This window comes from Haliotis rufescens, unplaced genomic scaffold (genome assembly GCF_023055435.1).
Source record: "Haliotis rufescens isolate VD_foot unplaced genomic scaffold, xgHalRufe1.0.p SCAF_16, whole genome shotgun sequence".
Lineage (NCBI taxonomy): Eukaryota > Metazoa > Mollusca > Gastropoda > Lepetellida > Haliotidae > Haliotis > Haliotis rufescens.
Window position 1 is genome coordinate 19,638,835 of NW_025963846.1, and position 15,950 is coordinate 19,654,784.

The following is a 15,950-nucleotide window of genomic DNA, read 5'->3' on the forward strand; positions in this document are numbered from 1 at the left end:
CATTTGATAAGCTTGTTTTGTCTGTCTACAAATGCTCTTATATTTATTTATTTCAACAAAATAAAGTCGCCTATTTTGGACACATTTGCATTTCCGAAAATGTCGTAAAGTCTTGCGAGTTCGACACTTTTCTCGCTTACACTGAAAATAAAAAAACCCACTAAAAGCGCCTGTAAATTTGCGCTTTCTCATACATTCGGCTGCTTTTAAAACAACCTGGACAAATGATTCGAAAGCGCAATCAATGCTTATATCAGCCAGTGGTCTTGCTTCTAACAAAGATGATCGGGAGGCACAATGGATATTTTCAATATATACATTAGCTAGAGTTGGTTTCCAGGTGTATTTGTAATTATCACTACATATATCTGAATGTTGCAGATTATACATTTTCCGTGTCTTTTCTTGATTTCTAGAGGCATATGATCCGATTCAACCCTGTCGCGTATAAGCATTGACTCCACCAGCTGAAAAGCGTCTACTCGCGCGATAAAATAATCGTTTACACTTGAACCCTGCTCAGATATAAAGGTAAATTCTCCGTCGGCGTCCCCAGACACTCGACCTTTGAGAATATATATATTAAATGTATAACACAAATTTAGTAATATTCTTCCAAATCTATTGGTAACATTGTCACTTGACTTGCGATTTTTAAGTGGTACCGGTTGCTCTTGAGGAAAAACGAGTTGTTACTTTGTCCAACTCTGGCGTTCAGATCACCGATGATAATCACATAACAGTCAGCTTAGATATCTGGGTTATCAACCAGCCATTGTTCAAGAAGTTCAATACCAATGCTTTTCACACTTGATGTATAGTATGTCGACCCCTCTGGTGGTACGTGCATACCTATCAAGAAAATATCCTTTATGCTTTGCAGTACCCGTTTAGATATTCTCAGAGCAACAGAATTATCAATGCCAAGCATCACACGTGTGCGCAATGCATCTAATGTCTTTCTCGACAGTCGACATGACGGTCAGTTTTATGTGCCTTTGCTAAATAAGGGGTGTTCTCTGATAAATATGGAATTGATAATAGTTTATCACTGAATGTTTGCAGTAAATACACAATGTCAAACTCTAATAAATATTTTAGAAAATCCTAATCATCGAGTTTAGATGATATATGGTTAATATTCCAGGATAAAACTTTAAGATAATGTGTAAGTAAACATTCATCTGTTAAGGAATTGTTAAGGATTGGTGCTGGAGGGTGCTCTGGGCCAGGACCACACCCCTATTCAGGATAGTCACCGGTAATGCTAAGTGGAGGTTGTGACGTTTCCTCCACGTTGGTGCTGGGTGTCGGCTGTCTACCGTCAGTATTCACCTTTGACCTAGATTTTGTCGCGGCGGCCAGTGTTTTCCATCTATAACCTGCATGCACGGGTTTTGTCTGGAGGCGGCCGTTCTTAAAAAATGCACACAAAAAAACACGACTTCGCATTTCTGCAATAGTCTGTCTTTGATTATGTGTCAGATCATTTGAGATGTTGTCTTGACGAAATGATTGGCGGTTACCAAGTGCCTGAATCTTGTCATCAGAAAATGCAAACTTGACAATAAGTGGGCGGGGCTCACTTCCACTCCCCATTCTCTTCGGTCCTGACCAGTGTGATCTCACTATATCCCGATTTTGCCACAATTTATTCGACACATGTGTGTTGAGGAGAGTAATTACGGTATCTTTACAATCTTCATGAGTTTCACTCTTTGATTCTGGAACACCGCGGAACACTACGTTGTCCCTCCGACTAAATGCTTCTAGCCACTTTATGTTAGACAATTGTTCCTCTAAACGATGTTCGAGTTTATCAATCTGATCCCGTAATGCATCAACATCTCCATGCATAATTTCTTGTTCGTACCTAACGTTCTCTATGTCTTTCTTGATGTAATCTCCAGAGAAAAACATTTCCTTTGAAGTTGAAAGCTTGAAACTCGCACAACTCATCAACTATCGTGGCTGATTTAACCGCATTTAAGTCTTTTATTCTAATTGGACTGGGATTTAATTCAACGTCATTTGAATATTCAATTTGAATCCTAATGATACTTGCATAACATCGAAAACCCTGACACATTAGGCCAAGTAGGACGGTGTCTGTCGCGGTTGAGTGAGCACAGCTATGTGACTAGCACAAATGTGAACATTATCACTGGCGCGGGGAACGTACTCCTCAAATCGTGTACAAGTATACAAAATTACTTCTTGGTTGAAGATCAGATTTGCAAACAGTGGTAAATGAACAGTGAATAGCATAGAGCACAAGATGAGACGATACGGCATATCATTATTGGGTGTAGCGAATAGCCTTAATAATGTAAATAAAATCAACAATTCCTTTTAGAAACTTTTTTTTTCTCGTTTTTATTAAATATAAATTACTGAAAACCTACCCTATGATACTGAATTTATTGAATGTTGACGTCGTGAGATCAGTCCATGTTGAGTTGATCACTCTGGTAGGCGAAAACCAGGACATCTTGTTAGTGCCGAATCCATTAAAGATAATTTCACCTCGAACTTGATTGTTCTTTCTCAGTAGGACTTTCACCTTAAAGAAAATATATTGTTTCTGATAAGGTTGTATGCTAAATATACACATGCACGCATTCACGTACGCACACCCTAATGAATTTGTGTGCTTGCGTGCGTGCATGCGTACGTGTGTGTGTGTGTGTGTGTGTGTGTGTGTGTGTGTGTGTGTGTGTGTGTGTGCATGTCTATTATATACTTAGCTAAAACATGTACATGTTAATGAACAACTATAAAATAACAGTACTTGGTAGTTTTCTCAGTAGACTAAATATGTACGTACCAGCTGAACACTAGCTGATTCCCATGTGGAGACAATCTTGCTTCTGAAATGATCATCACAGGGACGAGATGTGTTGGGTGAGAAACAGCCAGGCATCAATCGAGGTGGTAGAAGTGGGTGGTCGTGGTAGAGGTTGTCGTTCAACCACGCTGAGTAGATGGACGTCCCTGTTTCACTCTGAGCCCGGAACACCACTGTCCACCCGTCCCAGGACAACACATCTGTAGACCATGTAAATTCAATGTTCTAAAATCCTTATATAGAGAATATCACCCTTGTGTCTTTTGATACCAAATATATCAACTCGTGTTGATATATTTGGTATCAAAAGACACGAGGGTGAAATTTTATTGATCATCTAACATCATTCTTCCAACTTTTTCAGTTTGTAGACAGTAATAAACAGTCTCTTATGTGTAAAAAATACTGCTAACAGTAGCAGAGCTATAAGTGATGTCATTTGATTGTCACGTCATGGTAACAATGGTCACACAAGCCATATCTCCTGTGGGAGCCAGTTTTGGGTGATAAATTGCACTTATCTTTGTGTGGATTCCTGGCACAAGAACATTTACCTTCCAAAATTGGCTTCCATGAGAGATATCGCTTTGGGGTCACTGAGATCTCCTTTAGTACGGGATCCAAAGTCTCGTAGCAGGCAAAAATATGGCTTTACCTTACAACCTCAGGAATACAATTTTGGACCCTCAATACATGTAAAGTTCATCCTCAGGGGTAAGCTAACCAATGTTGGATTCATTAAAGCTCTGCCAAAAGTTACCTGAGGTCATGTTTTAAAAAATATCAATTTTTAGGAATTTTGAGATGGGTCGAATGCCGCTCAAAGCGCCTCTTGATTGTTTTGTGTTGACTTTGAACTACATTTTCATTTTTGTTCAAATCTTAGTGGGTGTTAAGTGGTGAGGTTTAGGCAGGATTTTGTCAAAACCGTGCACTTTGGGGTTCAAGCACGAAACTTGGCACACTTATACATTGAACCAATCCGAACATTTCTGGATAAGGATCCAGCTCAGTAGGGTTCCCTGGTGGTAGGAAATCCAGGGTGACCGCCAGCATGGCTGAAATCTCTAATGATGTCAATTTGTACTTATTGTACCATCATTATCTCGTCAATCTTAGTAATTTATTCAGGATTAATAAACAAACACTTAATTTTATGTGCAAGTTGTGGGAATGGTCGGTACTACCGGTAGGGCAGGATATGCTTACTCTTTTCGCGAACACCTTGTGTCATCACTTGTAATTTTCATCACTATTTTGCCTTTAACGCCCAATAGAATACGATAATTTAGACTGTTTACTCTTATGGCGTTGGCGTTTTATTTTTGCACTGCACCTGTATGAAGTCTTGCACAGGCCTTTTTGTCCTAAGTAGAGCCATGATACTAATAGATCATACACAAAACATATATACTCTCCAAAAAAGGTAGAAAATGAACTATAAATGTAATGATCGGTCATCAGAAGAAACGTCAGCTTTAAAAATGACTGCAAGAGATGTAACTGCTAAACTCAACCGCCCCAACGCGCCCGAAACAATGTATGAGGACCATGCAATTCCTCCTTGGGTAAGGGGTCATTCTTGAATTTGATACTTAAGTGAAGGGTCGTTAGATCGCTCTGAGCTCTTACTTTAATGCAGTATTTTGTGATATGATTCGGAATGGATCGTCTACAAGATGATGAACGCCCAAGGGGTATTGGCATGCTTGAAACTGGTGCAACTCGTCGAGAGGTAGCCCATGTGTTCAATGTGTTTCAGTCAGTGATTTTGAGACTTCCAGACTTTGACTTTCTGCAAACATAAATTGTTAATGACCACCCCGACACATGCCCCCCTTGGTCCAAGATCAATCATTCTGAAACCAAGCCCTCAAACATTCAGCCATCATGGTTAACGTTGTTTGTGTCCTTACAACACAGCGACAACATCTCCTATGATTGTCATGTTGCACCAAGTCCGTCCTTTTTCCATCCATTATCATCACCTGTATTTCTGCAATTATCTGTTATTTTCGAATATTCGCTACTTTTTCTGGAGTGAATATATTATTGTAATGTCATTTAAAACTGTGTTTTATTCATCATATTCTACTCATCTAAAACTTCACTTATCTGTAGGCAAGAGATATCAAAGATACCTGCAGTAGAAATGGAACAAAATTCTGAAAATAAAGTCATTTTGGCGGCCATCTTGGATTTTCGTCACGATCCAGGAGGCGCCTCATACTAGATTTGAATGATTATTAAAATCAATATTGTTGCAAATAGTCCTGAATAAATTACTATGATAATTTGTTTAAATTGACCATATGATACGGTCATGTTATATTGAGTATAAATTGATATCACAAGAGACGCTGCTGAGCTCAATATCCAGAAACGTTTGGAATGGTTTAATGTATACATGTGCCCTTTTTGGCGCTTTTAACCCAAAGTGCACAATTTTTGCCTCAGCCGCCCCACCAGTTTGATGGATTTTCAAAACAATATCATGTGTTATGAATCAGTAAGTATAATGCATTTGTTGTAATACTAGATACCCGATTAAATCTGTTTATTGTTGTTTGTTTTGTATTGAATGTGTTTATTCATGTTTTCCACCTTATTACAAATTTGTATAAACCAGATCCGTGACAGTTGACTCAATCAGTGTGATGTTTATCTATAAATATATTGAAAATGACCGCAAACATAATGCTGACATGTTAATAATCGTACATTAAAATGTTTTTGCAAGAGTGTTCAATTGCCCTAGGAAGCACTTGCTTGACAATAATAACCTTCAAGTTAAGATACACATATATTTCAAAATTGCAATGTGATAGGACGAAAATCTTCGAACTGAATAAGAATTTCAAATGAATCTAGGCAGCCATCATTAAAATGGCGGCCATCTCGAAAATTATTGTGTGGGTCAAGAATATACCTTTGTTAATAAATATGTTTAAATGTTTTATGGTGATAAAATATATCCATATACAAGGTGATACGAGTCCGTTTACTTTGTCAAGGGTGAACAATATGAAACAAGGCCTGCAAATTGTGTATTGATCCTTTTTAAAAGAACTGATGACCATAGTGCTTTTGCAAGAGTGATCAGTTGTCAAACATTGGTTTTGCTATTGCCAAAGGACTCCCTTCATTGGAAATAATCACCAAAATTCTATATCAGAGAGTTCAATTTTCCATCAATTCACAGGTCTTGGCTCCTGTACTGACAGGAGAGATATCGCTACAATGAACTTACATCATACTGATTTGTAGCAAGACCATTGTGATGTCATCGGGCACCATAACGTCACAATCAAAATGATATCACAAATATGTATATTCTGTGTATATAAACGGAAAAAATAACTGCTCTTCACGTCGTTTTCAATAAGAAATCGATTTATTCTGAAACTCAATAATGCATGTTTTAAGAAATTCCTAAAGACATCTCCTCGACTTTAAGGTCGTGATTCACAATTTGCACGTTCATGTTAATACATGGCGCAGATTTTGGATGTTTGTGCCTTTGTTGAATGCATGATACCCACACTCGGGGGTTTTGAATGGTGACAGCCCACAATGATTGTTTATCATGTGATCATGTAAAACGCTTTTGCTTGACCGTATCTAAAGCTCAGGCAATGCTACATGTACGTATTGATGAAAGTCAATGTCCACGCGCCGTGGGTATACAGCAATACGAAGTTGCCAGACATATAAGTGTTCAACAAAACGCAACATAATCTCTTTTGAGACGTTATCTACAGCAGGGCAACGCTCATGACTTGCTACGGATCAGCCCTCCACGTGTGACGTCGCATCCAGGGGAACGTTTTAGCGAAGCTTGCGTTACTCAACGTCGTCAGTGTTGTGTAATGGTATGGGGTGGCAGCATAACTATTGGGAGAACACAACTCATCATTGTCAACGGCCATTTGAATGGCGTACGCTGCCGGGTCAACATCGTTGTAGGTCATGTACTACCCTTTGATTGTTTCTCCAGACCTCTACCCCCTAGAACATGGGATGTTCTGGGATAGGACGGTTCGACGCATACGACAGGACCAGAACCAGCCGGCAACGCAATCTTCGACCGAGTTCGACCAATCTTTGGTTGACATTTTGTACAACATCCCCCAGGCTGTTGTCAATCATCTGGTGTCTTCAATGTGCAGCCGCTGCCTCGCCTATATCAACGCCTATGTTGGTCACAGCCGATAACATTGATAATTCAGTTCTTACTCTTTGGGCGTGTCGCTCTGCTTCCTGTTACGAGGTGTGAGTTTTGTCAATATACTTGTTATGATAAAACAGTGATCAGACAAAATACCATTTATATTTGTTGCCATGTTCAATAACATAACCTGCACTTCACTTAATATAAAACAGAGCTGCTTTTTTTCGCTAGTATGTCTTAACTCGTGATCGTTGATTTATTGATCCGAACGTTTACACAAGAACCGCCCGGATCAACATTTGTTTCGCTGTGTTAAGCATATCGACAGTTGCACAACTTGGTTTCAATTGTCCTCGGAAACATGAAATTATTTGTGTGTGTAAGATTAACGTCATGGGGTTATGATATGGATGGTTTTTAAGATTTAGTGAGAGTGCGTATGGTTTTACGCCGCTTTTAGCAATATTCCAGCAATATCACGGCGGGGGACACCAGAAATGGGCTTCACACAATGTACCCATGTCGGGAATCGAACCCGGGTCTTCGGCGTGACAAGCGAACGCTTTTACCACTCGGCTACCCGACTGCCCCTTTTAAGATTTAACATTTCAAAGTTGAAAAAGTTGAAGCTCGAGTATTTCATTTATGATGTCTGCTTTTCTATATGAAGTGTGTTTGTTTGTTGTTTAACGTCCCTCTCAGCTATATGGTTCATTGTTTTGGTCGAAAGATTATATCCATAATGGTAAAACTATATTTACAGGTAATTAAAAACATTTACTCCGGCTCCATAAACTGTCGTGGAACTCATCGATATCGTTGGGTGCTCGTAAGCTCTCAGACTCAGCTATTCCAGCTATATGACGGCGGTCTGTAAATAATCTAATCTGGACCAGACAATCCAGTGATTGATATTATGAGCATGGTTCTGCGCAATCGGGATACGATGACATGCATCAACCAAATCAGCGAGCCTGACCATCCGATCCCGTTAGTCGCCTCTTGCGACAAGGATGGGTTGCTGAAGATCAATACTAACCCGGAATCTTCACGGGAGTAATATATTAAGAGCAAATAGCTTTTCATGAGATAGGTATTTCTAAATTCTTTTTGCTTAAGCTAACTGTCCAACTACAAATTCACTATAGAGGCAAATGGGACAAATACTGTGTTAAGAGTTTCGCATTACAGTGTTAACATAACATTTAACTTTATTAAAACATTTTGACAACATATGAATAAAAATCTTCTCTAAGAAAGCATCATCATTTCTACCTGTGTGCACATGTTTTGAAACTTTTTAAGATCTTTTAAGTGTTTCCCATTTAAGTATTTCCCTAAAATTCTATCACGCAGCGACGTTCCATTCACAAGGTCATTCCGTCCTGTGACGTCACGCAGTTATGGTCACAATGCAGTTACGTACTAGTTTATAGAACGCTGCAGTGCAAGTCTGATTCAGTTTTGTGCCCCGAAATAGACTTCCAGTCGTAAACTGCTACTCAGTTCCCTTTTGTATGGTATATAACCCCATAAATTTGACTTCTAGTCCGTGTTTTCCGCTTTATCACTTCATATTGGCGGTGGAGGGATTTATGCCGTTTTCCGACTCTCGATACACGACACAAAACTATACCAGCAGACATCCGTAGGATAACAACAGGGTGCACCAAGTGCTTGGCACAATAAAATAATTGTTTTCTTATTGAAATAAATGTTGATGCATTGGCAAAACATTGAACTACTAAATCAACTCCTTGATTTAAATTAAAAAGGACAAAAATTGACAAGAATTAATATTTAGACGGTTTCTCGGGGACGTCGATGGATATCATTTCTTATAGTATATAGACAAAAATTGAAACAGTCGTACCTGATCTGGGCTCCATGTAAACCCAATCGTTGCTTTCCATAAATGTTGAATCACCATCGTATAACTTCACACTGTGGAGTTCGCAGATACCCTCAGTCTGACTGAACGAAGCACTTGCACAAGATGAAGCCAGACAGTGATTGAGACACCACATTGCAGACCATCTGGTAGGTTTATGGTCCAAAGTCGACATGGGTGGGTTCGTTAAACGATATCCACGTGCCACTGAATAAAGTTCTTGTCGTATTTCTGCTGAAGCCACCGCCATTAGAAATAACAGCTGCTGTAGACTGCTGTAGCTGACATGCTGTAGTACTAGTGTCATCGTTTTAACAATGCCTACATAACGTAACGGCGGATATTGTCGGTAATTGTAGGATTTCTACAGAAGAGAAAAATAACTGTTCATGAAAAATCAGTATATATAAAGGTCCATCGTCAATTCAGTTGCCACGATGTTTAAGGTCAGATGGTGAGTACAAATTATTTGTTCCTTCAAATGTTACATTCCCAAGCCTCAGCTTATCCGTCGTCTCAGCTCGCCATCGAAAGAATGCACACAAGATGTTTATTGCACATAGACCTGCAGCAGCTGTCTGTTCACACACACCCTGCAGTCTTTACACTTCTCGTCTAAGGCATAAAGTGCAAAGAAACAATACTCACCATAGATTTATTGAATGTAACATGGCAAAAACGTAAGTAAGTCTGAGAGCTTACGAGCACCTTACGATATCGATGAGTTCCACGACAGTTTATGGAGCCGGAGTAAATGTTTTTAATTACCTGTAAATATAGTTTTACCATTGATACCATTATGGATATAATCTTTCGACCAAAACAATTAACCATTGCCGTTAAGCAAATAATAATAATAATAATAATAATGATGATGATGATGGTGATGATGGATGATGATGATGATGATAATAATAATAATAATAAAGCGGCACACCCCTTTCCATATCCAATAGAAATCTATGCATAAAGCAAAGTCGACTGTAGAAATTCCGACAATATAATGAGCATGTGTTTATGAATCACTATCAAATAGTAATGATACCAGGTGTTTGCAAAAAAGGTGGCACCCGTCCCAAACACAGGCAAAGGCAAGTCAATTGTTCACATGAAACATATAGTACAAGTCAAAATAGGGAATTGCATCGGACATCATTTTTCTCACTGATGCGTCAAATTTGGAAATGTCCTCCACATGTCTACTATAAAACGTTAGAAAGCTTTACTGCGGTCTTGGATTTTGTAGCCTTGATCAAACAACTTCTGAGCAAGAGTCGTATGACGCTCTTTGATATCTTGGTAGAAAGGGCATGCTCGATTGTAACGGGGTTATGCTCGATTGTAACTGGGTTATTCTCGATTGTAACTGGGTTATGCTCGATTGTAACTGGGTTATGCTCGATTGTAACTGGGTTATGCTCGATTGTAACGGGGTTATGCTCGATTGTAACTGGGTTATGATCAATTGTAACTGGGTTATGCTCGATTGTAACTGGGTTATTCTCGATTGTAACTTGGTTATGCTCGATTGTTGCTGGGTTATGCTCAATTGTAAATGGGTTATGCTCAATTGTAACTGGGTTATTCTCGATTGTAACGGGGTTATGCTCGATTGTAAATGGGTAATGCTCAATTGTAACTGGGTTAAGCTCGATTGTAACGGGGTTATTTTCGATTGTAACGGGGTTATACTCGATTGTAACGGAGTTATTCCCGATTGTAACGGGGTTATGCTCGATTGTAACTGGGTTATTCTCGATTGTAACGGGGTTATTCTCGATTGTAGCTGGGTTATGCTCAATTGTCACTGGGTTATTCTCGATTGTAACTGGATTATGCTCGATTGTAACTGGGTTATTCTCGATTGTAACGGGGTTATGCTCGATTGTAACTGGATTATTCTCGATTGTAACGGGGTTATGCTCGATTGTAACTGGGTTATTCTCGATTGTCACGGGGTTATGCTCGATTGTAACTGGGTTATTCTCGATTGTAACGGGGTTATGCTCGATTGTAACGGGGTTATTCTCGATTGTAACTGGGTTATTCTCGATTGTAGCTGGGTTATGCTCAATTGTCACTGGGTTATGCTCGATTGTAACTGGGTTATTCTCGATTGTAACGGGGTTATGCTCGATTGTAACTGGGTTATTCTCGATTGTCACGGGGTTATACTCGATTGTAACTGGGTTATTCTCGATTGTAACTGGGTAATTCTCGATTGTAACTGGGTTATGCTCGATTGTAACTGGGTTATGCTCAATTGTAACTGGGTTATGCTCGATTGTAACTGGGTTATGCTCGATTGTAACTGGGTTATGCTCAATTGTAACTGGGTTATGCTCGATTGTACCTGGGTTATTCTCGATTGTATAGGGGTTTTACTCGATTGTAACTGGGTTATGCTCGATTGTAACGGGGTTATTCTCGATTGTAACGGGGTTATGCTCAATTGTAACGAGGTATGCTCAATTGTCACTGGGTTATGCTCGATTATAACTGGGTTATGCTCGATTATAACTGGGTCATGCTCAATTGTTACTGGGTCATTCTCGATTATAACTGGGTTATTCTCGATTGTAACTGGGTTATTCCCGATTGTAACTGGGTTATCCTCGATTGTAACTGGGTTATTCTCGATTGTAACTGGGTTATACTCGATTGTAACTGGGTTATGCTCAATTGTAACTGGGTTATGCTCGATTGTAACTGGGTTATTCTCGATTGCAACTGGGTTATTCTCGATTGTAACGGGGTTATTATCGATTGTAACTGGGTTATGCTCGATTTTAACTGGGTTATGCTCGATTGTAACTGGGTTATCCGCTGCTGTAACATATCAACAGGGTCATTACATGTGTGCTTAAAGACGTAACATTGCCATCTTACTAATAAATTTTGCTCGTCATCTAATATGAGTCAGCAATAATTTGCAGCAATAAGGTTTGCATAATCCTCTGAAAAGGGATTTGAAACGGTGAGGAATACCTGTTAAGCGAACATGACAAGGAGACATGACAAAACAAAGGGTTTAATCGTAAAAGTGGTAATTTTCTTTTTCAACTTTAAATGCCATCATCATTTGCTTGTTGTTTATCGTCGATGAGCACTATTCCAGCTGTATGGCAGTTGTAGGTAAGTGATCGAGTTATGGACCAGACAAGACGCATCACTGATGTCATTCAATGCCATCGTCCCACGCCGTCGGGGTACGATGACAAGCAGTCAACCAAATCACCTGGCCACCCGATCTATCAAGTCGCCTCGTACTGCCAGCATACGTTGCTATAATATTCGAAATCTGAATCGCAAGGAGTCTACATTGGCTGACTTTAGTTTCCAAGATGAGTCGGCATAAGTTTATGTTTGTGATGGCTGTGGGTAGGTCATGGTATTCGCTTGTATTCTCTCAGGGCAAAAGGAGTGAGTAAGTTTGATTTTACGCCGCTTTAAGCAATATTCCACCAATATCACGGCGGGGGACGCCAGAAATGGGCTTCACACATTGTACCCATGTCGGAATCGAACCCGGGTCTTCGGTGTGACAAGCGAACACTTTAACCACTAGACTACCCGGCCGCCCCCAGGGAAAACTAACTACACGAAGTAAGATATGATGATCGTTGAAAGAAGAGACCATACAGTTGAGAAATGATAGATGTCATTTCACAATACGATGTTTTGCATAAGCCTAACAAATTATTCAATGGAAAGTTGATAAAATAATGCGTATCGGGGCACAATCCTGACGTGGGGTACGTTGTCCGGTATTCGATCATTCGTTGTTTACAGTATTCCAGTTATATCACGGCGTGTCAGCTTAATGTGGGAGGAAAGCCCGAAGTGATGCAGGTCTCAGACGTTTACCACTTCGGTGAAACCCACGAGCGAACGGACCGGGATTCGAACCCGCAATTATAGGTTTCTAACATGCCCAAGGGACGCAACTTGGTCGACTGGGCCACCTGTTCTCCCCGATCATTCATGACACATCGATCACATTGCTGACTTTGAGAAAGTTCATGGTTGCTGTCCTCCTGGAATATTGCCCGAAGATGTTGTAGCAACGAGGCGAATTACGTCATCTATGGGATTGGCGTTGAAAACTACGATATCCGTGGTCTGCTGTCCACAGATACCGTCAAAAGTCATGAAGCTACCGCCGCCGAATGGCACGACCTCCCGAATGCAACAACGTGCCTCGACCGAAAAGCTGGAATCGAATTTCGGCAGGACAGACAACCCGTTTCCAATTTCTGTTCTGCCAATGTTCTGCTGACCGTCCGTGACCACCTCTCCCCCCCCCCCCCAAACCACCCCGACCTATCCCCAGAAGACAGATCCACTGCTTTTATACCATACCAGTCCCAATAACATCGTTTTTCACGCGCATCAAGTCATTTTGCACGAGATTCCGTGACTAGATTGCTGCTTTCATACATTCGTGTTGGTTGGGTTTAGGTGATGAATGTTTCAAATTATTACTTAAGTCTGGTATATGGGGTAGTTTCTTTTGCCCATAAGTGTAGTTGAGATTTTGTATCGGCAGTACAGTTACAGCCCTTCATTAATTTCTGTTATTGGGCGTACCATTGATTATTACATCCTAAAACCCTTCGCAACAGACAAATCGTAGGGTAAAAATCTATATATGCCTTTGTAATGCAGTATAATGCATTTCTAAATGATACATATTTTGATAAACGATTTTACATGTTTGTAACTGTTTGTTTTATAAAGATGCTTTTAAACCGTCACCATCATCGTATACGCAGTCCATTATCTTTGAGGACTTCATTTTGTTATACAAAGAATAGTTTCAATGAAATATTGAATTGGTTTTGTAGAAAATGCCAAAACAACGAACACACCAAATAAAACGAAAATGATCAGTGCGAGATATTGGTTTTTCTTTGTATCAGAATAACACATAATTATAGAAAAGGGGTTCTAATGAGTGTCTACACATTTAACGATCTTTTCCTCTATCGAGTCATCACAGCGATAACGTCAGCTATACAGCGGTTGCGTCCATTGGCTGCCATGACATGCTGTTCATTGATGTAAGGTTGGAACCGTTTGATGAACCCAGCAGGGATTCCAGAGACATAACTGGAATACTGTTAAAATCGGCGTTAAACCCAACTCACTCACTCACTATTGATATAAACGTTAATACCTTTGAGCCTCTGTCCTCTCTTTTTCACATCCAATCTATCTCTCGGATCGTGGAAGTTGATAGGGGATGTGTTACGTATTGCAGGGTGGGTTGTTGATCTACAAATGTACAGAAAATAACTACCCTCCCCTAACGCTTGTCATATTTTTGGATGACCCTGCCTATGTCGGGTACATTTTTGCATGACCCTCTCTGAAAGACAACATGCTACAATAACTTTATAGTGTAATATTAGTTAATAGTTTATATGGTCCATTTTGTAATCCTCCTGCTTAAATATGTGTGCTATTATTTTATTACCCTCTCCTTGAGACTGTCATATTTTTTGGAGACCCTCCCCGATTTCCTCTGACCCATCGCTATAATAATTGACCGGTCCCGAACTATAGTCTTTGGTTTATTGCTTCTAAAATTGTTAATTCTTCTAAAACTCATACCGTCAATCTCCGATTCCTGGAATTCTAATTTCACACTAGTCCGGACTTGTGCCGGTTTTATAGTGCTAGCCCACTGAGATATCAAGCCGCAGTTTGACATAGATATCACTCTCAGACACAGTATACTATCTCCGAGACGACCAGTCCTTGTTTTATCCCTCTAATGCCGAGGCAGGGTAACAACAAGTACCATCGTGTGTGTGTGTGTGTGTTCTTGTATAATATGGAATGTTTAATGTAGTTTTGAGTCACCAATATACCAGCTATATTGCGGACTCTAAATAATGAAGCCTGGGTGAGACAACCAGTGACTGAAAACATAGTAAACGACCCATGCCGTAGGGTCACACCAGCCAGGATACTTCCAGAGTTCTCCATATGCTGGGACTTGCACTGCACCGGGCACCTCTCTGATTCATGAGACGTATAACAAGTATGCAGGGTTTTACTGGGCGTAGACTATTTCGACCTGTACGCATACAAAATACGAATTAACGAAACTAATTTAACCTGCGAGTCATGTGGGTCGCAAAACGTATGGTTATATGTATCATTAGGCGTGTCAGTGTCAGTAAAATTCTTGAAAATCAGAAGTGCCACCTGTGGCTGACTAGGGATCTCATATTGTTTCCTGAAACTCCATAAATGTCGAAATACATCAAAATGTAAAAGCACACAGACTAATTGATAAATATTTTTATTAATCTAAATATAGTTTTCTCCCTAATGAAATTACCACAAAGAAAGAACAGATGGAGGTGTCATTCTTCAGTGAGAGAGAGAGAGAGAGAGAGAGAGAGAGAGAGAGAGAGAGAGAGAGAGAGAGAGAGAGAGAGAGAGAGAGAGAGAGAGAGAGAGAGAGAGAGAGAGAGAGAGAGAGAGAGAGAGAGAGAGAGAGAGAGAGTTACAGTGTGTTAATAACAAGCAATTGTTACTGTACATTCATAACAACCCACAGTGTCACCACTTGTATCTTGGGATGGTGGTTGGGATAATATCAAACAAGTTAATAATGACTGGTTGTCAATTAAAATACCATTTACAACATCAACATTTTACCAACAATAAAGCTACAAGCATATCTTCACGAACCTTCACGGAGTTCTTCATTTTATTTCCTGAATTTATCCCTGAATCTGTCTTCAAACACTCTCCCCTTAATAATTCCAGCCCTTTTTTTGTTTATCATGTCGCCTTCTGGTTAAACCATTCTTGCTCGCGGAAAAATGAGCAATATTTGTTATAAAGGGTATCGTACGTTAATCAATCCGTTAAAATGTCAAGGGCGGCGTTTCTGTTTGAGGCAGGCACAGCATTGACTGACGGCGATGAAGATGAGCTCCACAAACTCCATGAGAGACACGAGACTGAAGCCCATAAACAACCCAATCATTCCACCGATTGATCCTGAAACAAGAGCAGTC

The 15,950-nt window shown here is 39.9% G+C and overlaps 1 protein-coding gene across 2 annotated transcripts in view; it reads right to left on the reverse strand.

Annotated features, from left to right (window-relative positions):
• Positions 1-15,207: 15,207 nt before the first annotated feature.
• Positions 15,208-15,950, reverse strand: part of LOC124121747 (acid-sensing ion channel 1-like) — a 34,076-nt gene continuing 33,333 nt past the window's right edge. For both annotated transcript variants that reach the window (XM_048396963.1, XM_046484808.2), the window contains one exon: positions 15,208-15,933. In XM_048396963.1, the coding sequence (XP_048252920.1) occupies positions 15,806-15,933 (128 nt within the window). In that variant the 3' untranslated portion in view covers positions 15,208-15,805. The remainder of the gene's footprint in view (positions 15,934-15,950) is intronic.